Source organism: Halichoeres trimaculatus, unplaced genomic scaffold (assembly GCF_033239565.1).
Source record: "Halichoeres trimaculatus isolate MK-OKI-2021-1 unplaced genomic scaffold, fHalTri1.1 fHalTri1_scaffold_22, whole genome shotgun sequence".
Lineage (NCBI taxonomy): Eukaryota > Metazoa > Chordata > Actinopteri > Labriformes > Labridae > Halichoeres > Halichoeres trimaculatus.
Window position 1 is genome coordinate 8014463 of NW_027437200.1, and position 24020 is coordinate 8038482.

General features: G+C 39.9%; 3 protein-coding genes across 4 annotated transcripts in view; 1 reads left to right on the forward strand and 2 right to left on the reverse strand.

The window, feature by feature from the left end:
• Positions 1 to 4485, reverse strand: part of LOC141811146 (mitogen-activated protein kinase kinase kinase 11) — a 78199-nt gene extending 73714 nt beyond the window's left edge. The window contains exon 1 of the mRNA XM_074699086.1: positions 2590 to 4485. Within this exon, the coding sequence (XP_074555187.1) occupies positions 2590 to 3346 (757 nt within the window). The 5' untranslated portion in view covers positions 3347 to 4485. The remainder of the gene's footprint in view (positions 1 to 2589) is intronic.
• An 8634-nt stretch (positions 4486 to 13119) lies between these two features.
• On the reverse strand, positions 13120 to 20176 carry drap1 (DR1-associated protein 1 (negative cofactor 2 alpha)). Its single transcript, XM_074699092.1, has 7 exons — positions 19943 to 20176; positions 19278 to 19350; positions 18790 to 18883; positions 18236 to 18361; positions 15485 to 15575; positions 14603 to 14691; positions 13120 to 14187 (listed from the first exon to the last, which is right to left on the reverse strand). Exons 1-7 carry the CDS (start codon positions 19982 to 19984, stop codon positions 14001 to 14003), a joined length of 702 nt encoding a protein of 233 aa, XP_074555193.1. The 5' UTR covers positions 19985 to 20176; the 3' UTR covers positions 13120 to 14000.
• Positions 20177 to 21255: 1079 nt separating this feature from the next.
• On the forward strand, positions 21256 to 23300 carry cunh11orf68 (chromosome unknown C11orf68 homolog). 2 transcript variants are annotated; one of them, XM_074699090.1, is made up of 2 exons: positions 21256 to 21386; positions 22067 to 23300. In XM_074699090.1, the coding sequence occupies exon 2, from the start codon at positions 22105 to 22107 to the stop codon at positions 22846 to 22848; it is 744 nt and encodes a 247-aa protein (XP_074555191.1). In that variant the 5' UTR covers positions 21256 to 21386; positions 22067 to 22104; the 3' UTR covers positions 22849 to 23300. The 2 variants fall into 2 exon arrangements, with proteins under 2 accessions (XP_074555191.1, XP_074555192.1); XM_074699091.1 differs by lacking the exon at positions 21256 to 21386 and adding an exon at positions 21397 to 21600.
• The last annotated feature ends 720 nt before the right edge of the window (positions 23301 to 24020 follow it).

Below are 24020 nucleotides of genomic sequence, written 5' to 3' on the forward strand. Positions count from 1 at the left end.
GGTCTACCAACATTAAATTCAATGCTCTTTCAGGGCGTTCACCTGGCTCAGGTATACCACTGATTTTTTTTTATTTTTTTTTTTCATCAATCTACCATTGCCAGTTGCTGTACATGCATACAGGCTCTCATCTCTAACCTTCCTAAAAGCAGTGTGGTCTCCCTCAGTATGCCAAGGCGTGTTATGAGACATTTGTCTTGTTAATAGATAAGGAGCTTGACGGCTGATATGGGTCATGGTTCAAAGTCTGAACTCTGAACCACTGACACTGGTTATGAGTCTGTTTAGCCTGATGTGTGTGAGAATGAAACCTTTTAATAACAATAGTTTTTATATCACTTCACACACAAAGCAGAATGTAAAATCAGATGCAGAAATTTCATGTTAGGGTGACTAGAAGATGGAGGAAATAACTCACGAAACAGATCTGCAGGATGAAAAAGGTCCCCTTAATCTAAGGCTCCTTGATATAAACAGGCTTTATGTTAAGGTTGTAAAGTTCCTCTGTATAAATAGTCAAAGGGAAGGAAGCTAAACAAGCAAACATATCGAGAGACAGGGTTTAGTGGATTTTCGTGGATTTATTCTTTAATATTTTTATGCCTCTAAAGATTTCCCTCTCTCCTGACCTCTCTTTTACACGTTTCTTCTTCTTGCCCTTGTATTTTTGTCCACTTGAGGCTTCAGTAAAGTTTCCCCACCCCCATTTTTCAGATTTCTCCCTGTGATTGTAGAGTCGCCGACGCAAAATGGCAGCTCTAGAAAGAAGAACTTGCATCATTATTCTGAGGAACTGACACCAAAATCCAAGATCTACAAATGCAGCTTCCGTACATTTTGTACTGTCAGGCCTAAGTCCTCTGCTGGGGTTTTTAAGTGTATTATAGCGTGCATTATTCCTTTATGGTGCCTTGTGCCATGCACCTGTGCATTAAAACCCGTCATCACTTCACGCACAGCACTGCAGCACATTTTTTCAGTGACAGAGCGCCTTTTGAAATGACCCCCCAACCTCTCCCCCTCCTCTTCCACCGCCACAACAGGATATTGCTCAGTGGCACAACAGGGTTATGGCTGTACATGTAGGGGCAGGCCAGGGACAAAGATCCAGAGAAGAATTAAAAAAGGCAGGAGGAGGCAGAGGAGTGATATGATCTCCGGCTGCACAGAGAGAGGGATTGTGTTGGCTTTAGCCTGCCTCATATACAAACACTAAATTAACACACAATCCACTTTCTTTTGCTCTACAGGAGACATTTTTTCCAGTGGAGGGAGGTCAGGAAAGAACCTGGCACTGGAGTGATAAGAGAGTGAGCAGATGATGAAGGAAAGATGGATGTTCAATGAAGAGATTTCAAAAAGAATCTGGTATTTTTAGTTGCTTTAGACAAACTAAAGAAGTTTAGTAGTGCCAACGTCAAATTCAAAGAATCTACTGTACTGGATATTTTTGTGGTTCCTGGTTAAACAAACAGCATCTCTTTCTATTTTAGCGATCAGATCTGCTGTAACACAGGATAAGCTGAGAGAGGAAGGAAATCTTTGCAGCGCTACAGATTCGTGTGCAGAGCTGACAGGGATTATAAGCTGCATCTCAAGAATGATAATAACAGAGGGTGGCTCGGTGTTTAGGTTAACTAAAAGCACCGTTAAAGCTGAGAAAGGCAGACAGAAAGCTTTATCAGCGATACATCTCCCTGCAGTGTGGCTTTAATGACAAGGTCCAATGCCTACGTGTCTGCTGCAGGGACCCGAAACACTGAAGTGAAACTTCCCAGCTCCCCCTGAAACGCATCAAAGTCCAAAGTGTGAGCTGTGACAGCACAGAGAGAGAAAGCTTCCTCATGAATTCCTGACCTTTGCTAACAAAACACAGCATTTTTTAGCAAACAACAACACATATTTGCAGGCTCGAGGACATTTTTGGAGAGTCACATGACAGATGTTGTTCAGCTAATCTTTGATTTGAATGCTTTATCACAAACCTGATGTGTTAGACAGCAGACTAATGAGACATCTGAGTTAATAATTCAGGAAAATGTTTCTAGACATGGCCTTGCACACACTAAGAGGAGCCTTGAGCACCTTTAAACACATTAGTACACAGTGTTCAATCACTACCAAGGGCCATGCTGGCACACCAAGGGCCCTGTAAACATATCTGTAGCATTTATCCATCAATATAACCCTGACAGACCAGCAGCTTTGTACATCCGGGTCATCAGATACGACAGCTTGGTCTAATGGTTCAAAGCGCAAATCTTTAGGTGTCCCTATTGTATCATTTACGGTAACCAATTTCTTAATTGTTGTTTTGCTGATCTGTTGATGTCAGGTGTCACAGCACAGAGAGCACAAATTTAGAAGGTTGGGGAGGATGGCCAACATCAACAAAAACTGAAACTTTTACACCAAAAAAAAAACAGGTTAATATTGGGGTATTTTTGATCAAATCAATCAGCATGTTCCACCATTTGCCGAATTTAACAAAAAATACAAAATAACAACTTTGATTTAGGCATTCTATCAGCAACATCTGGAAACAAACAACTTAGTTTCTTTGGTTATCTAAAGGACTCAGGGACTTACTGTTGTTGGACTTGAGATCTCGATGGATCACAGGAACAATGGCCTCGCTGTGCAGGTACAACATCCCTTTAGCTATCTGCACTGCCCAGTTCACCAGGACGTGTGGCGGGATGCGACGTCCAGCCAGTGCCCGGCTCAGCGCTCCCCCTGAGGCATATTCCATGATGAGGCACAGGTTGGGTTCCTGAAGGCAGACCCCCTTCAAGGCGATGATGTTCGGGTGAGTGAGCATGGCGAACAAACGCGCCTCCTGCCTAACGTTCTGCGCTGTCACACTGATGTCCTCGTCTGGGTCTTGCCGGGCGGCCTTTACAGCCACCAGCCTCCCTCTCCATGTACCGCGATACACCTTTCCAAATCCCCCAACCCCAATGACCTCTTCCAAACTCAGCTCTCGGAAATCCACCGCCTCTGGTTCAAATTCGCCAACCACGGCTGGGCTAAGCTCGCCCACGACGCCAGTGCTCGGAAGTTTCCCGTATCCATTTGGCTTGAAGGAACCATAGTTTGATGGGAATATACCCACCTTATTGTTGACCTTCCCTGCCCACCAGCCCTCATCCCCAGATATCTCAGAGTCCAGAGACAGGACTTCCACCAGGTCGCCTTTACGCAGCGTGAGCTCATCTTTACACGACGCCTCATAGTCGAATAAGGCTGTCCACACAGGGTTGGTGAAGTTCCCTTTTTGAGATTGTTCCAAATTCTTCCAGTTGGACAGCGGGCTTCGACTGAATATGTTCTTCAGCGGCTCCATGGAGCCTCAAGCAGATGTTTTGACTGGATCTGATTCTGCACCCCAAGGGTCTGGAAATAAAGTACAAAGGAGTACTTTATTGCGCCTCGCTCCCTTTCCTGTCTTTCTTGTTGGTTCATCAGGGACCAGTGAAATGTGTTCAAAAGCTGCACCAACAAGTGGGTTTCAGGAGGACATTCAAAAATGACTGAATGGCAATCGTCTTTCATTCGCCAAGACAAGAAATGCAAAATGTCTCCATTTTTAAACAACGAATATAACCATTTCATTCAAAGTTTTAAAACACAAAAAGGGCACTTGTGTTTTTACCAAATCTCTCTCTTTTCAAGTGATGTGGCTTCCCAGAGCATGGTGTGAGCACAATATCATTTCATCAGCTTGTATTTAAGAGGCTCTTGAATGTCTTCATTCAGGGTAATAAGCTCCTCTCCTCCTCATTCAAAGAGCCACCTGTTGAGCTCTAACCTTCAGAAGTTTAGAGAGAAAGGACAAAAATACAGATGTCCAAAAGTTGTTTTCAGATATTCAGAACGCAGAACTTTCCCACAACATTTAGATGTCCATTTGGAGTTTTTATGTATTTTTAGCCATTAAGAGCAGTGGCCACCACAAGCAGGAAGCGCTGAGAAGTGGAGAAGAATAGCAGGAAAAGGAGCATTCAGTCCAGCCAACCAGTGTTTTACGACAACTTTCAGGGCTGATCACGGCGCATTATAGAGCGCAAACCTCCAATAACCGTGTCTGCACGCAACTGCGCGGCGCTCCCGCAGGAAATCCCGCATCCTCTAGCGCGAGAGTATCCATACTTACGTTGTTGTCAGAAGCACGCGACGAGCTGGACTTCAACACAACTTTAAAAAAAAAACTAAAGAGACCGACCACTTTGTTACAGGAAGAGCTCTTCAAACCTGTAGTCTCTGCTCTTTGACAACAATAAAATCCCGTTACTTCCACAACGCCGTTGAGCGCGTGGCCCGGCGCAGTTCGGAGGACGAGAAGTTAGAGTCGATATCCAAACAACGCAATAACTCCATCATAACTTGTGACCATACTCCTCTTCCTCGGTCGGCGTTCACTCGTCAGGACCTCGAACCACTTCTACGTCTGTGCTTACAGTCAGTGAAGAGGGTGGGGTTACAAAAGTTTTTCTCTCCCAACAGGAAAAGAGTCAGATGACCAACGAAGTAAAGCTAGCTGTAGTAAATAAACACGTTTCCGATTAAACTATCAAAATAAAAGTCGCGAAGTTGGGAGACGAGGTGTCTGATATTTTGTAACTTCTCGCATAAGATTCTTTTCTATGAATTCTGTGACACCCTGATTCTTTTAATTTAACTGTTTTATTAACATTTAACCTTATTTATTCTGATGATTTGTTTTAATGATGTTTTACAATGTTTTTTTTTTTTTTATCTTTTGTTTTAAGGTGGCCTTGGGTGTCATGAAAGGCGCCTCCAAATAAAATGTATTACTTTTACTATTATTATCAGGCATAGAATCTAAAATAGCCTATGACTTATTTATTGGGGGAAAAAAAATAAATATTTGATTATTTATTTATGTGATTGATCTGTTGAGACTGTTTTTTTTTTCAGGTCTTTGGGCTTAAAAAGCAAAGATAATTATACAATAATATTAATAAATGAAATTTATTGATTTTCTGAGTTATCAAATATTTGTGTTACTATGTAAATGGGACTATTAACCCTGATTGAGTGACATTACCAGGGGCATGTCCAGACCAAGAGGCAGAAGATGAAGAAGAAGAAGAAGAGGAGGAGGAAGAAGAAGAAGAAGAAAAAGAAGAAGAAAAAGAAGAATCCAACATAGACATGCTTAAAGTTGCAGTTAATCGACAGTTCACTGGCTTCAGAAAGACCAAAACACACATGCACACCAAGCCGAATAAGAAGAAGAAGAAAAAAAGACCTTTACAGCATTAAAATCCTATTTAAAGTCAGAGTAAAAAAAAAAATGAAACTTTGCCTGAATCATTTATTTCACTTTCAGAACACACTGCATGGCCTACAGGTGTTAATTTTTACTCTCCAGTGTAGAAGATATTCAAATCACAAGTTTGCCTAATCAGAGGCACTGCTCATCTGACTGACAGGTGGGCACCCTATAACTGTTAGTGAGAAGGCTCAAAGCCTGCCTCTTGAATTTAGCATTTCTGATGTGGTTCCAACAACAATGGGCTGCAAAACTATGTATCACAAACAGATGAGTGATGTCACTGAAACAATGTCAAAATATTATACAGTCTGCTGGGCATACTGTATTGGAAACAGCTTTTCATTCAGTGTTTTTCCTTTAGTTGTATTGTTTTAGAAAACTATGAAATAATAAATATGTACTTATGTGGGAAACAAAAAAGTGTTAAAAGAAACAAAAAATGATTTACTTTTTTAAAAGGAGCTTTGCTCACTCTCAGCATTTTATCAACTTCATGCAGTATCGGTTTTTGGACAACCAAATATAAGTTGTATGGTATGTTTTTTGTTATCAGTGATAAAAATCAGAGTTCATTAAATGAAAAAGTGTTTGTGTCTTTAAATGAAGCCTGTTTACCAGTTCAAGTGACTTTTATTTTTCATTGCATAGTTTCCTGCATGATAATGTTCATTTTCATGCTGACTTAACACTGTCACATGGTCACAAAGCCACAGCTGCAAGTTTACAAAAATATGAGAATAAAAAAAGAGGAACTGTGTGCCTTCAAATTAAAAGAGTTAAATAGGTCATGTCTCCTTGACAGTTATTTGTTATTTAATGTACCAGTGTTTTAATAAAACCAGTTCATGGGTTATTCAGTTATAATGTGGTTCTTATTAATTTATTCTTATTTGATCCAACTACAACACCCATTTAAGTTGAGGTGCTGTGAAATGTTGATCAATGATTTTGATAGTTAACAAATCACATTTGTTGAAAAAGGTGTCCAACATATGCAAAGTTGAAAACTAATTCTTCAAAACTTTTATGAAAATACATGGCTTCTTTAAAAATGATGCCTGTGGCACATCTAAAGCCTGCTAATTTGGTTAGGTCTTTCTCATTAAAAGAGATTATTTATCTCATTTGGACTTCATGGAAAAAGGTTGAAAAAAATTAAATTGAATCAAAATTTAAAAAGCTGGGAAAGCTTAAAAAGTTGTGAAATGCTATAAATAACTTGTAAAAACAGGTGTTCCAAGTAAAAAAGGTAACACCGAGAAAATGTGAAGAGTTTAACCAGTCTCTGAGGTATTGTGTTGGAAAACTGATCAATAACGTTTGAATGTCTCTCAGCATCAACTGTCACATGTTTTGTGGAATTCGTCATCAGCTCTGACATGACTTTGGAGTGGAAGTCACTGCATAGGCTCAAAATTGTCATATTGTCTGTGATTAAATGTTGGTTAAAACTGCACCATGTAAAGAAAAAACCAAACTCATACTTGATTCAGAAATTCTGAACATTTCTCTGCACCAGGGCACATTTAAGATGGACTGAGGTCACTGTCCAATGGTCTGACGAATAAAAATGTTCAGGAGCTAAACTAACCTGCCTGCTGTCTTGTCATGACTTGAATGAAAATCTGTGACACATCAATGTTTTCCTTTTTGTATGAATGACGTTTTATAAACAAACTTCTCTGGTAAATAAGACAAAGGAGACCATGAGTTGTTTGGAAGCTGAAATCTTATAACAGACATGAATGAGACACTTTCACTTTCTAGACTTCAGAGACTTGTCTCCTGGGTTCACAGAAGTTCACAGTGTTGCTAAAAGGGGAGCTGTTAAACACACTGGTTAACACGTCACAGCTGTTAAGAAATGTGTTGATGGCAACTCAAACCTACATGCTCCAGAAGATGACACATTTAAACATTCAGTTAAAAAAAATGTTGCTATATTTAGAGCAAATTCTGTAAAATGGGGTCTTTGCTTCAATCCCTCCCTGTCATAACAGTTTTAAATGTCTAACTGAATCTGAAGAGATTTAGTGACTTTCAATCCAAACAGTGAAGGACAGAAGATCATTAAAAACTCCCCAAAGAGGATAAAACAGTGCTGTTAGGGTTTTTCGGAGAACTTTTGGTGAAGATTTCCTCTTCGCCTGGTGTCTCTTTGAACAATAAGAAGTTTAACTTTGTCCTCTAGGACACATTTGAAGCGTTTTGGTCTTTTAATGTTCTTTATGCGGTTACACTGACTACTTAGCCGGTGTGGTGAGAGAGCTCTTCAAACTGTTGAAGTAGGATTTACTGAATCTCCATTTTCCCTGAGACACAGCGACAAGTCGCTCATTTCAAAGTTTCTTCAAGCGAGAGTTAGCTCACTTTCCAAGTTTTGCTCTGGAAATGGAAATTTTCTCACTGTTTTCTTTTCTTTTTCAATCTTTTTAATGACTGGTTTATGAGCACACCTCTGATGCAATATTGAAGCAAAGCTTGCAAATTTGTCCTCCACTGAAATGGAGGCAACACTGCCATCTTTGGAAACAAAACTTCCATCAGAAAGTTAACACTATAAAAATGTGAGTTGAATTTAAGTTCAACTGAAATCATATTGATGTTAGCTGGATAGCTAACTCTAACACAAATATAGTCACAGAGTGCCTCCTAGTCTAAAGAGACAGGGTGAACGTTTTTTTTTTTGTTTTTGTTTTTTTCTTACAAGTTGAGTAAAGCATCCTCAAATTTCATTTCCTGGATTTGACCCATCTTTTGTAGTTAACTGATTTGAAGCCTTGAATTTTGGCAGAAGTATTTTTTTAAACACATTTCAGCAACAAGGCAAGTCGAAGTACCTCACATAAGACACTGGAACAGAAAGTTTAATTAACAGACCATTGAAAGAAAACATTTCACATTCAAAGAATACATTTAGGTTTAAACAAATACTAAAATGGCAAAAATAAAAGGCTTAAACTATAATATAACTGATTTTAAAACCCACACATAAAATTTACAATACAGAGTTGTGCAATAAAATACATAATTGATGAAAATGTTCTCATGGGAGCTGAGAATTTCAGCAGACCTAATGTTTACTGGGAGTTTATTCCAGATATTTGAAACTGAAACTTGCTACTCCATGCCCTACACACAGGTATCATAACTGTACCCCAAAGGTACATGTTTAAACAGTGGTGTATAGGGTATGAAAATGATCCTTATGATGATAATTTTTGACTTTTGTGATGTGTTAATATTTGTCTTGACATGGTACACATTTGTCCCAGAAGGTACCGAAATGTTGTTTGAGAAGTACAAAGGAAAAGGAAAAGGTAAAAACAGAGACAACCCTGGATAGTTTAGCATCCTGGGCCTGGGGGGGGGGGGTTGTTGTTTGTTCGTGTGCTCTCACATGCATCGCACCCTGGGTAGTTGCCAACATTTGCCATAGCAAAAACCGTCCCTGTGTACCAATTTCATAAGTACAGTGCTCATACCCTGACATGGCACTGCTGTAGAGACAAGGTGCAAGGTACACTCACTGGCCACTTTATTAGGTACACCTTGCTACTGAGTTGGACCCCCTTTGCCTCCAGAACTGCCTTAATCCTTCATGGCATAGATTTAACAAGGTCCTGGAAACATTCCTCAGAGAGTTTGGTCCATATTGACATGATAGCATCACACAGTTGCTGCAGATTTGTCGGCTGAACATCCATGATGAGAATCTCCCGTTCCATCACATCCCAAAGGTGCTCTATTGGATTGAGGACATTTGAGTACAGGGAACTCATTGTCATGTTGAAGAAACCAGTCTGAGATGATTCCAGCTTTATGACATGGAGCGTTATCCTGCTGGAAGTAGCCATCAGAAGATGGGTACACTGTGCTCATAAAGGGATGGACATGGTCAGCAACAATACTCAGGTAGGCTGTGGACTTTAAACCATGCTCAGTTGGTACTAAGGGGCCCAAAGTGAGCCAAGAAAATATCCCCCACACCATTACACCACCACCAGCAGCCTGAACTGTTGATACAAGGCAGGATGGATCCATGCTTTCATGTTGTTGATGCCAAATTCTGACCCTACCATCTGAATGTGGAGCAGAAATCCAGACTCATCAGACCAGGCAACGTTTTTCCAATCTTCCATTGTCCAGTTTTGGTGAGTCTGTGTGAATTGTTTCGCATGAATTGTTTAGCCTCAGTTTCCTGTTCTTAGCTGACAGGAGGGTCACCCAGTGTGGTCTTCTGCTTCTGTAGCCCATCTGCCTCAAGGTTGGACATGAACTGCAGCAGCTCATATTGACCATGGCTACATGCTTTAATGCATTGAGTTGCTGCCATGTGATTGGCTGATTAGAAATTTGTGTGAATGAGCAGTTGGACAGGTGTGCCTAATAAAAAAGTAGCCAGTGAGTGTACCTTTTTAGGTGCATTTTTAACCCCTGATTTCTGAGTGTGTAGATGACCTGAGTCTGAATAGTTCATATTGAATGAAAAAATAAATTAAATTTAATTAATTTTTTACATTATATTTCAGGTTGTTGTTACATATCAGACCCATTGATAGATGCAGGTTGCAAAGAAAACATTTTGCGGAGTTGGTTTAGCTCAGTGGGTAAAGCAGGCACCCCATGTACAGACAATCGTTCCTGTTGCGCTGGTTATGTGATAGATCACCAGTTGCAACATTATTTGGTCACAACCTTTTTCTTCTTGTAGAAAACAACAGTTTTGTTCCACCTTAAAAGGGGAAATACTCTTTTCTTTTGTTTGACTGAATACCGCACAAAGGTGTTCAGTTATTCTGTGGTGACAGCTCAATCATAAAGTAGCAATGCCCCAAAGCAAAGAATACTCCATCTTCTGTTTTTATCTGATTCTGACCATCAACTGTGGTGACGGAGACAACAAACTCTAGATAGAAATGTTTACTGAGGTGATAAATTAAAGGAAGGCAACACTGTTTGCAATCAGAATAGCTTTTTCAACCATGTCAGCTTTCAGACAAAAAAATGCACATTTCAGGCATTTTGTGTCATCAAGTTTTAAGAGGCTACACTTAACTGTGTACATAGTATGTTATGGAGAGTCGAACTGGAAACATCCTGGGTCATATGGACAATGTTTCTTTCAGGTGGAAGTCTCTATCTATACCGGTCATAACGGCGTCTAAGAAGAGAAAAGGTCTCATGAGATGGAAAACTTTTATAAGCAAGTTAAAAAAAGATTGATTCCTGTATCTAGAATATAAACCTGCCTTTTTTAGTCTCTTTTTGAAATCAAGAGTGAAGAACTGGTGTTTTTCCTGTTTTGACATGAGAGAGAAGAGTCAAAATGTCAAATAAAATAAAATCTTAATATTTTTTCTTTATTTGTATATACAGTCATTCTGAAACTGTAAACCCTGCAGTTTAGTCATCGTTACGAGGCAGGCACTCGGAAATTATTTAACAAACAGCCTGAGGAGCAGATATGAGGCATGTTAACAAGTTTCCTGGTGTGCGTCAGATCCAGGCTGAAACACAAGGTGCATTTTGAACATGTGCTTTTTAAGTATTCTCGCTATGAAAGGCTTTTATTCTTGAAAAAAGGTCAGGGAATTCCTCTTGGCCACATTTTCCCATGTTGTTTTATTTTTTTTTTCCGAAGAGCAGAGCTCTTAAAGTCAGTGGCTTCATGGGAGGGGATGGGAATCAGAGGGCCACCTTTGGCCCTGCTGGCTGCTGTGTGGAAACAGTGTGCTTCCTTCTGTTCCCTCTTTGATGGCTTCCCCTCCTCTCCCTCCTTCCCTGCCCCATGGCGGCCGTTTGTTTGGACATCGACCTTCTAAAGTCAACCACCTACATCCCCCCTCCCCTCCCTCATCCATACACACTAACCCACTGAGCTAACCCCACCCTCCTCGCAGTCCGCTGAGTCAACGCTTATGCAGGAAGGATGCAGTTGTTTTTGCGGCCCAGGCTCAGGGTTGCTTGCTTGGTTTGATTGGGGGGTACAAAAGAGGTAGCTGCTTTTGCATGATAAAACAGTGTGTTTAAAAACACCTAAGGCAGGAGGAAGAGGAAAGGAGCTGGACTCACACACACAGGGACAAATAGAGTGGGTGTCCATGATACTGACAATCTCCTGTGAAAACTCTCCACCAACCTGTGCTGTCTTGTACCTTTCTGATTCAATGCCAAGAAGAGGCTGTACTGTTGAGGATAAATAGCAGCCTTTGTTTTTGGGTTGAATGAGTCAATGGGAGGAAGAGATGCATCAATGGGAAACATTTTTATTTCACCATAAAAAAAGAGTAAAAAGAAAGCAGAGGTGCACATTTGCACAGAGTCAAATCATCACTACAAGAGAAATGCCTCACACCTGTGAAAATACAATAATGAAAAAAAAAAACACTCTTTAATTTGTTATCATTACAAGATGCTGCTGAAGAAAGTTAGAACATGGAGCCTGTAAAAAAAGAGTGTGAAGCTGAACACAAGGTGCAGATCTGTTTCAGGGGGACAGCATGTGCAGGGGCGTCAAACCACAGCTGGCTCTGTGGAGGCTTCCTTCATGACTGAGGGCCCTGGTCTGTGTGGTAATGACTGGGTTTTTAAACAAGACAACGCTGAAGTTCATAATGGCTGCCTGACAAAAGACTCTTTGGGACCATCCTGCTTGTACCCCGCAAGCTGTAACGTTAGATCTGCTGATGAGCAGCTCATTTCAGTTCAATTGTTGTTTGCTATTAACTGATTACTTATTTTTTGACTCACTCCTATTTTTTTCTTTTGCATTTTAAACTCTACATAGAAGCTTTTTCTGAGCCATTGGTGTAAAATATAAATTCTTGCAGTTTTTCAGTTGGTCTTATTCTTTTGATCAGGTGTGTACGTGTACACTTTTGAACTTTTAAAAGACATAGCTCTGAGGATGAAACTTGATTACTGTCTTGAACCCATAGAATTAAAGTGTCAATATTCTGACTTTGTTGGCAAATAATGCCAAAAATTAAACAAACACAAAAAAGCAACTTGGATTGTAAGTTTAAATTCGAGAGTTTTAGTTCAAATCTACTATTCACTTCAAAGTGTAACTTACATTTTTTAAGCGGGATAAGACATTTTCTGAAAGGTTCTTTTAAAATGCCTTAGACTGTGTAGTTTATAATGGATGCAGAGGCAGAAAAACACCAGTCATCACTTCCCTCGGTGTAAAGATGACCTTTTATCATCAGTCAGGTTCTGCTCTTGGTTTCTGCCTCTCAGGAGAGGTTTTCTTCACAACTGCATTGTAAAAAGAAATATATATATATATATATATATATATATATATATATATATATATATATACATATAAATTGATATAGTAGTTTGTTTCAGACCTACTGTTTTTGTACAGAGCCATTTATCAATGTCTGACACAACTAATATAATTAAGAGATTAAAATGAAAACTCTAAACTCAAATCTAGAACGTACACAACAGAATGAAGCTTGTTTTCTTAATTGAAATATGAACTTTATTTCACCCATACAAAATAAAAAGAATGTTAAAAGTTTACAATACAGTGTCAACTGCTATTTGGAAACATTTCATACCGAGACTGACACATAACTGGGAAGCCCCATCTCTGCTTCAATTGATACTTTTAAAACAAGCTAAAAGAGGAAAAAAATGTCCACAATAGAGGAGTGAATTACTGGAAAATTATACAAGAGGGCTCGAATAGAAATCAGGGAGGACAAAGACACAAACAACTTTAAAAACAAAGTTATGGTCCAAGTCGCAGTATAGTCCTGATGGGTCATTGAGGGGAATTTTCTGGTGGTATAAAATAATATACAAGGTACAACTGCCAGAGCATACCGCTCTGAGAGTCACAAAAACAACAACAAACTGGATGTAAATCATTAACCCGCTGATATGTTTGACTTCAGGGCTGACTTCAGTTCTTTTATAAAAACGCGAATTAAAAATAGAGACTAAAGCAAAGAAAGAGCTGAGGATAGCCAACGTATAGTAAAAATACACCTGCTTCCTTGTTTATGTTACAGCCTGACAATCGGACAGAGCAGCGAGTCATGACAAAGCCGGGAAGTTCGGCTCTCATGTGAGCAGCAGTATTTCATAGCCAATCGATAACTGAGTAACAGAACTCTTCATGGAGGAGACAACGAGCGCCTTTCAGCTCCACGAGTGCTGTTCACTTTCCTAACACGTCCAACAAACTGCTGATTATGTACAAGGCTGTAATAAGACTTTGGAAACCACTTCCAGATTTCTTTCAGCAGTCCTGAGGGTTTGTGTTCACTTCAAATTGCCTACTGCAGAGAATTTAGGAGGAAAGAAAAAGTGCCAAAAAAAAAGGTACAAGGAAACATAAACCACACCTATCCGGTCTGCGGGGGCTCATGGCAAAAAACAGTGACGACTGCCAATTCTGATATTCAAAATAGAAGGACTGACTCGTTAAAAAACATCCCCGTTGGATTCTCTTCTACAATAAAATAAAACCTTTTTAAAAAAGAAAATAAAAACACATAATATACAGCCAGGTTCCTATCTCCCGCAGCGGTGTCGTTCTGAGCCGGCTCTCGAGGGCTGTGATGAAGAGTCCTTCGCCCACCGCTGGATCATCTTAAGAAATCAAAAATTATGTTGAGAGAGCATGTGTGTGTGTGTGTGTGTGTGTTTGAGGGTTGTAGGAGGAAATAGGGAGCTAAGAGTCATAGTCTTCGTCATCATCTTCTTCGTTTTTAAGTGGCGCAGGGGCTGGGGGAGGCGGTGCGACGCTCATCATTGAAGGGTGGGGAGCGAAGGCCATGCCGCCGTGGGGCTGTGCTGGAGCCATGCCTCCCATTGGAACCATGTTGCCCATATGCATGAACTGGGGGGGTGCGTTTGAGCTGCAGGGGTGCAGGAAGAGGAGCTTAATCATCTCATAGTGACAAGAACTGGTTCAACAAACGCACAAAGACAAGTCAGTCAAAGTGGTGCTTTAAATAGAAACACAGGCTGTTCGTTGCCTGCAGACTGTTTTCAGGGAGCTTGTTTGACAAGTTTCATTTTGTGTTTACCAGCTGTCTTTGAAAACTAGACCAGAATGAGGAAAGATGATGAGGACACAGCAATGCTTCCTGATGCCATTAGTAGAAAAACAGCACCCCCTGCCTGTTCATGGCTGAAGCCCACAACCTTTTTTAATTTAGAAAATGAGCTGAGATCATCCAGACTTTTCTATATCCAAACAACGTCATGAGAATCCGTTAAACTGTGTCGATAAACACAATATACACACACACACACGCAGGGTGACTGTACCTGTGGAACCTGGATGCAGCCTGCAGGTTTGTGCTTGACTGAGAGCCGTCCTCTTCGTCTCCATCCGTCTCACTGTCCTCAGAGTCGTCCTGTTTTCAGGGCGAACACAAGTTAGCTGTTTTTACTCAATCATGCAGATCAGACCTCAGAAAGAAAGATTTCAAGTTTCCTTCAATAATGCAAAACATTAAAAGCAATGCTTCATTTTTTTCTTCAAACATTATCCTTTTGAGTTTTGTTTGGCCTTCATAGACATACTGGATTTTTACATCCACAATCTTACCCATTGGGTTAAGTTAGAAAGATGATTTCTGAAAGGTTTTTAGTTTAGAGACCATCATAATCAGACACAAGAGGAAAAACTGCAGCAAACACCCCAGCAAGACAAGTTTTTCCCCTGACTGACCACAGAGAGCAAAATAAGTTAATTCTGCAACTAAATTGTGGTTTGTTTCGATGTTAAGCTCCTTCTTATGTCTCTGTGGTACAGTCAAAGCACTTCATCAACAAACTAGATCGTTAAAGCAGGTGATTTAGGGATGACTTTGCACCCTAAATTAAGACAAAGCTTACACATGCTAATGCTAAGGCTCATCATTTATAATCGTATGAATGGTGCACAAATAAACTTGCTTTGTCTGCAATTTAATACAGAACTAAAGAAAGTTTTTTAAAAACTATATGTTAAAATGAAGCCACCTAAACTACCAAGCATGCAAAGCTAAGTGTGATCCTACATTTATTTTAAAGATAAGTAAAAAATTACTGCTACACATCCATGTTTGATGGATTCTATTAATTTTTGCAAATTCAAAATGTTTTTTTTTACAGCTCTCACTGTAGATATCTGTGGTTTGGTAAATGCAAAATAAAAACTCCCACCTCTTGCTCTGACTCTGTGCCAGACAACTTCTTGTCCTTGCCTTTGGAGCCAGCTCCTCCGTTCTTGCGGCCAGACCCTGGTTTTCGACCCCTGGACGGAGAAACAAAGAATAAGAAGAAGAAGCAGTGTTATGTAAAAGAACCTGCAGCTTCAGCAGCTTTTGTGGGATGTAGATTTTGGACAGGGTTCAGTCACGGTCAGGCAACATGACTCTACAGCAGATCCTTGACTGTTTGGTCTGAAAGTTGTCCTGCAGCAGGAATCAGCATCATTTGCATAAACACAGACGGGTACGCTGCTGCTACTGCTGCTGCTGCTGCTGGAAATGACTTTCAGCCATTTATATTCAAAGATGCTCGCCATGCCTCATTCCCACAGCTGAGAAAAAGTTTCTAAATACTCTGCACTTACAACCACTTTAAATTGAATCACAATCCAATCAGCCACACTTCAGTGAAAAAGTCTTCTTGCTCATTTAATTTATGTGTAGTTCTTCGCCAACTTCTCGGCTTCAATTCAGCTGCTGTGCCAGAGTTTGATCTGCAGTCGATACTGCTTTTCTTCTCTACAATCCTCAATAATTAGTTCTCCCTCTGAAGAGACGAAAAAGTGTGATCTCTCTTGTTCTTCTTTTTTGTAATTAATTTATAATCACAAACAAACCTTGCTTTAGTTCAGTCCAATTACAGTAGCAGTGTTGTAAAGGTAGCTCTACCTGCTCCCACACAAAGAGTGCTCTCCTGTTTGTAAAGAGGTATTCATGTCCAAAATTAAAGAGTGGAATCTCATGCACTTAACAAAGATGACTGAAGGAGAAATTAGCAAACAGGTGGTGAATCAAACGCCAGCCCCTGCAGACAATGTGTGTTTTTTAACATGCAACCTCTGAGAGCTTTTTGGTATTGTAATTGTTTTAATACTTTTAACCTTTTAACTTTCACTTTCAAATGCAAGGGATATAAAGTAATATCTAATAGGCTAAAAAAAACTACTTTAGCATGCTAGAAGGTCAGAAATGGCACCATATCATGCTTCCTAGTTTGTCATCTGTTCGGGATATGTGCCTCCCCCTCACTAGTCAGCACCAGCACTACTACTCAGTTAAATGACTCCTTAATTTTTTCATTATTCTAGGCCATGAGTAACCAGCACAGGCCTTAGAAATGTAACCTGCTGGGAGAGCTGAAGGCTAACATTAGCCACACTCAGCAAATCAGTTTCAGCTTGTTTTCACCCACACACTGAAACATCCCTACGACGGTGTATTATAGGGCCACTGAAGAAATAAAAAACTAAATAAATTTTCGAGAAAAAAACTCAAAATTTTCGAGTTTCTTCAGTCGCAAATTTACGACTTTAGAAACTCAAAAATTTGCAAGTTCATTAGGTGGAAAATTTACGACTTGATAAACTAGTACATTTGTGAGTTAATAAAGTCACAAATTTGGCCCTCGTAGTTATGTACTTCACTGCAAGATGGACCGAACTGTAAGCCTCATAAAATTGTACTTTGGAGTTGATCTGAGCAATAAGAAGATACTACTGGCTGTTTTTTTACAGTCTATGGTTTTAGCCCAGAGTCATTGCATTCTTACGGGCTCTGAGAAGACGTTGTCGTGCCATGGGGCTGTTCAGAAGAAAGCAGCACACAGGACTTGAGGAGGTGTTTGCTTTTATCCTACAAGAAGTTTAACGCAGCGGGCAGATACGGGAACATAGAATAGAACTTTAATAGTCATTGCAACAAGTACAACGAAATTGCAAATATATTGCAAACATATAGATTGATTTCCGAGCTATACAGATAGAGCGTGTGGTTCAACAGGACACAAACGAAAGAGCGAGTCGTTGAACAGCAGAGACCAGAGCAATCGATTACAGTTTACAGTCCACTCTGACTTCTCAGTAGATCACAGATGAACAAATAGCTCGTGCAAAGACACATGAAAACATCTGACTTCTCTCATATCTGTCACAAAACAACCTTCAATTTTACAATTTGTTCAGCTTAGCTTTTTTCAGCTTATCTGCATCTCTCAAGCGTGGCATCCCCTGTGCCTGCGCATCAACTATCACCCGGGACTTGTCATAAACCAGTAAATTTACAACTTCACAAGGTCGTAAATTTGTGACTTTATTAACTCACAAATCTACTAGTTTATCAAGTCGTACATTTTCCACTTAATGAACTTGCAAATTTTTGAGTTTCTAAAGTCTTAAATTTGTGACTTTAGAAACTCGAAAATTTTGAGTTTTTTTTCCTCAAAAATTTATTCATTTATTCTATTTCTTTAGTGGCCCTAATACACCATCGTACATCCCACATTTAACTGTGTTGTTTTCTGAGAGTTTTTCTTTCTTTCTTTAGACAGTTTGACATAATTTCAATTTCCCTCTAAAATAACACAGAGTCTTCACATCACAAATGACAGACATGAAGGATTAGAGAGCTCAGTAGAGCTGTGCAAATTTGACTCCACATAATAACTGTCCTGTTCTTTGAGGACCTACCAGAACGTTGCAGATCTTAGTTCTACAGTGTCAGTTTTGAAACACAAACCATTTAATGCCTCTTCAAGCCGTTTAAGTGCCTATGGCTCTACATTCAGGGCTGTAGTTCTCGTTACAGTGGTTGCTGGCCTGACTCATGGTCGTGTTATTTCATTGTGTGCTATCCCCTCCTTTCTATTCCCAACATTTCCTGCCTTTCATCAGGAGTTGCGTCCATTTAAGACAGAAAATACAGATACCTGCGTGAGACTTTTTCTCCTCCTCCTTCTGTGTGGTTCTCCTCCCCCTCACCCTGCATGTCCGGAACTGTTGCCACCAGATCTTTTAAGAAGTCAAACTGCTGCTCCAGCTCGATGCACTGCTTTCTGCAAACACAATGTTTCAAAATTGGTTTATTCTGTCTTTACACAAGCTCCAAGTAGAAGAAGAAAAGTCAGAGAAGGTGAAAGACAAAGAAAAAGAGACACAGGAGTTTTATATTTGTTTTTAACATCTGAGTCATATTGTGAGATTTACTGACAAAAGATGGAAAACAAACACTCTTTGAGATGGAGGGGAATAAGCGATGCGCTGCATATTAACTTGGCACCCATGTCAAGGAAGCAGTACCAACACACATACTCCCACAATGTTGTCTAAAACATGCTGGCTGTGTTTCTCCTAAATCCTGAGGAAATAAAGACATAACACCTGCTCAGCTACATTTAACCTAAATCAGATTACAAGTTCAATGATATTTCCTGTGGATTTCCAGCTCTATCTCAAACACCAACGCACACATCAAAATACTTACAAATGTGATGTTGTCATTGTCTTTGCATTTCTAGACTGGGTGACATGACAGGCCTTTGTAAGCAGTGATTCCAAAAAGAGCTCCAGGGCTCTCGCTGGTGTCCTCATTAAGGAGAGGAAGATGTATGAGTGTTCTTGTGTCATATACTGAAAATAAACAACCAATGTAATCACAAAACATACAGGTCTCTAATCTCAAGCCGCCAAATTTTGGATGAATCAGAAAAGTTGATATCAAAGAAGTAGTATTCCAGAAAAAAAAAAAAAAGTAAAAAAAAAAAATTCACAATGTCCTCATATCCAGCCATCAATCCTAGATTTCTCTTGTACAAAAATATAAGTCTTGTAAAAAGCTGCAAATCTCAAACAGAGCTTGAGTTTCAATCGAAAGACTAGTTTTAAAATCAGATAAGCTCATTTTTTGCATTTAAACCCCATGTAGATGATGAAAGCCTTAGGACCATGCTATTGTTTTGACATGTAGGATACAAATGATAACAGGTACTGCTGCAGCCACTTTGCCTATTTCTTCATCCGTCTGCATGATCTTCTTGATCCTTGCCTGTAAGAAGAAATAAATACACGGTTTAACATAGTTCTAAATACTGGTTTTACAATATCATCGAATTAACCAAACTTTCAGTGCATGACCCCGATATCAATCATCGCGAACTCCTTCCATATCCTAAGCCAACTATCACTTTTTTTTTCATCTCATGCATGCGTCAAGTTAAGCACGTGTATTATGCTGAATGATTTTGGAAAAGTACAAGCACTGCACCTGCCCTCAGAGTTTATAAAAAGCGCGTATTTGGGAAACACAATGATGAGCTTCAGTTGCACATAGCAACTGAAGCCTTGAATGCTAAAAACATCCCTAAATAAGGGATGTGCTAGTTAACTCACTTGAACGCTTTAAAAGGACCAAAGCGTTACCTGGGAATGAATTTGAGCTAGTTCAACCGAGGGCACTAGGAGCGTTGATAAAACGCTACTATTGTTAAGTATACTTCATTGCAAATGCGTTTTCTAGCCGGATGCTAACCCTGTTAGCAACACATAGGCCAAATCTCATTCATGCTCCATGGAGAAGTTAGCTCCAGTCTGCTAACGTTAGCACGTCTTCAGACCGGTTAGGCAAAGTTTGAACTTACCGGAGGGAATCTTGCGTTGTATTTCTTCTTTTTGCTAGGCATACTTGTTTCACCTGGATAGTTAAGCTAAAATAAAATGTAATTTTCCCTGCAGTATTATTCTATATCACATATAAACCTCTCCCACTGCGCACACACACACTTAGTAGGAGCTAACAGGCTAACTCGTTAGCAGTTCGTCGTCGTCAGTCGTTGTTGCCTTCAGGGATGGCGGGATAATCGGGTATCAAAGTTCTCCAAGAAGGGAATCAGCGTTAAAAGACAATTGTGGGGAGAAAAAAAAAATCTTATGATATGTTTTGTTGGAAGAGGGCGGGTAACAGATATAATAGCATTTGAAGCCATATACCCTTGGTTGATAGGATAAGGATCCATAACAAGATTGAGATTGATAGATATTAATAATCATCATAATCTTCTGATCAAGACCATTAAAATCATGTAGCCTACAGGTGCATTTAAAACGACCCCTAATAGCAAACTCTGCAAAGTCATTCAAACTCTAGCAAACTGTGCCATTGCCAGCAATACAGCTTTGGATATTACATAATGCCACAGTAGACCTTACAGTTTTGGGGGGAAAAAATCATTTATTGAGACTTAAAGACTATACAGAAATATACTGATGGATATCATGATTTGACAAAGATCTAGATACTAGTGCATCTACCAGTGATTTGATATTTGCCTTTCAAAGCAAAATGTGATTTTCGTGACGTATGTGTACTTCACAAAAGAGGGGTTTTGATAACTATGTGATGGCAGGGAAGGTACTTAATGATGATTTTGCTTGTTGTAACAGTTTAATTGTTTATGGAGGTATATGTTTGAAGTCTGCATATATGCCTATAAGAAAGCAGAATTAACACTTGCATTTATACTACATAAAGGCATGCATGTGTATATGTACATGGTGGATTTGTATGCAAATGTGTGTGTGTGTGTGTGTGTGGGGGGGGGGGGGTAATTAATTGCAAAAATGTATTCACATGTGTGTATGCTGTATGTATTTGTCAATAAGAAAGACAATAAGAAAAGATTACTAATATAACAAAAATAGGATGTCATATGAGGAAGGAATCGGAATTAATTATTAGCTGTCAATTACGGGTATAATGGAAAGGAGGTGAAAATTATAACTTCCGCTCTGTGTTGGGTATATGACAAAAGTAAATGTAAAATCTGTTATTTTACTTTTCTTTTCTTTCCAGGGTGTTTTAACTGTATTGTTTCGATGTTTTGACTTCCTAAAACTAGAATTAAAAATACATAAATGGTTTTAAGTGAGCGCAGACGTGAGAACAACTTCCGGATTTGGAATAACCGAGCCTTCAAATAGTTCATGAAGGCATCGCTTGGATTTACCCTTACCGTTACAGATCAGCTCCGTCAGGTCATAAAGCCGTCACGGTTTGGGTGGTTGATTTTTTAACAGACATTAAGTGTAAGTTCCATTTATTTCTAGCCTGAAATTTGATGCAATTCCATACAACAATGTATTAAAAATACAACCTCAGTGCGTGTATGTTGATATTAATGTTGCACATTCGTCCAATGTTTAATAGAGTTACTTGAGAGTCGCTGCGTACGCAATGAAACCAAGTAGGCTAACGTAGGTGCGCACCATCGAGCGGAAGATAAACTTAAGATCTCCGTAGGTATGTCGAGCTTCAAATTTTTGGTGGTTTAGAAGATAACCAGGTTTAGAGGTAAACATGGTCGCCTTCGCGTTAAAGCATATATTAACTAAATGATAAATATGACAGACATGGGGCATTGGTAGACGGCTAGCTAGCAGGCTAACTACAATAACAATACCAGAAACTAAAACGTGTACTGAAAAACATTCGTCATGCCTAAATTCGCTTGTTTTACTGTAAATGTGAACGAAACAAAGGCGAGTAAATGACAAATTATCTTTTAGATCAGTTTTCCGATAAATGAAGTGACTCTTTGATAAGTGTTGCTACTGTAGCATGCTAGTTAGACGCACTGTAAACATCCGCAGGCAGCCCAGCTGTCCACGCCTGTCTGGGTTTAGGAGTTCGACACACTAGCACAGATATTACATAAGATATTTCTGCCTCATTATCTTAACTAGAAACACTTTTCTCCTGTCAATAGACACCAAGTCGTCTTGTAAGCCTCACACTGCCAGCATCATGGAGGAGGAAGAGGCCACTGCAGATGGAGAGATGGAGACCCCCTATGCTTCAGATACTTATGCAGCTGAAGCCATGGCTGCAGACATGGACCCCTGGATTGTGTTTGACTCCAGAAGAACGCCCAGGTCCGAGTTCGACAGCTGGCTGGAGAGCAATAGGCCCTCACAGGTCTGCAGGTTTGGTGATGAGGAACGTGGTGTTAGCCCTGTGGGGTGGATTTCTGTGCTGGGCACAAACCACTGCCCTGGTAGTGGGGATGTAACTGGCCTCCAGGAGAGCTGGGAGAAACTTTTGGCCAGTGGCCGGCCTGTAAGCTTCCAGACAGTGAAGGAGCTGGCCTTGAACCATGGCGTGCTCTCAGGCAAGTGGCTCATGCACTTGGATTCTGGCTTCAAGTTGGACCATGCCTGGGAGTGTGTGGCCAGAGCAGCCTTGGATGGCAAGATCTCCTCTGTGAAAGTCAGCCCTCATGATCCTAAGTCAGGGGGCAGACAGGTGATTTGTGCCTATAATCAGAACTTTACTGAAGAGAATGAAGTAATAAGGCTAGACTCTATCATCCGTGCCACCGGAGTGAAATGTCCCCTCTCCTACAAGCCAGACGTCTACACGTACTTGGGAATCTACCGAAACAATCGCTGGAAGCTTTGCCCAACCATATATGAGAGTAAGTTCGACCTGGAGTGTGTGCCCAGGCGCTCCCACATCATCAGCAAAGTCACCAATCTTGAAGTAACATAAGCCCGTGAGACAGTGGGGGGAGTTTTGTAGGATGGGTAAATTAAGAGGCACTTTGCCAGGAGCAGCAGGAGGTTCTGCAGTACAAGTGAAATGATTTCAATCGCAAACTTTCTACATTTTTACCTTAAGTTCTTCCTTTTTTGCAAAAAAGCACTAAGTCTTCTTTCTCAGCAACTTTTTCAAACTGACATGATGTCAATTGTTTTTGTATTTAAACTGCTGTAAGAAAAAGGAGTATTTGCATTCCTAAGGTTTGAACTTTAATGCACTAACACTTACTAGATGGACAGGATGAGGAAATCTTTGTTTCGTCAGCATGGAGAGTGAAATATAAGCATCCAATGAAGAATTTCTTTTATACAGTTTACATTTGTCTGATTTGTTTGGCTTTTATTTTGGTGGATTATTGCTGAACCACAAGAACAGAGTTGCCAAATAAACTCTTCGTTTCAACACCATCCCTTTGTTTTGTGGTTTTACTACAAAAAAAGCGTATGGGACTGAATGATTATACCTGATGGCAAAGTATATATGTCCTACTATCTGTTTATAACATGTCATAGACAGCATTTTAATGTGATGAAGCATCTTTTTCTACAGAGTCCGGCAACAACTCGTAAAATAGAGACGTGGTACTGCCTGACACACATGACACAGCTCCATACTTGTTGCTTGTTATTTGTTTGATTCTTCATACTTCACAACATCACACAAACACAGCCATGGCACCAAAGAGCTTAAAAGAATATAATTTGCATAGATTCAGCTCTGAATTAAATCAAAATGACCACAGAGACCAAACCTGCACTTGTGATAACCACAGTAACACTGACCAAAGCTAACATGGGTGTTGAAATGACAGAACGAACACATGGATGACTGGCAGAAAAAAATAGCTCTGACAGATATATTCAGACAAAGATTTAAAAAAAAGTTTACAGATATTGTTTTACGAAGCATGGTCCTTGAGAAAAATTCCACTTTATTGGTTATCTTGGTCAGCAAATGGTGTGCTTAGGGGTGGGGGCCCAGTTATTGGAAAAACACAAGCTGAAGTGCCCTCTTTGGAGCCAAAAAAAAACAAAAATGCACACATTCATTCATATTTTGATGAACTGAACTGCTCAGTTTATAACACGGGAACGTGACCAGTCACTCACAATCCGTGAATC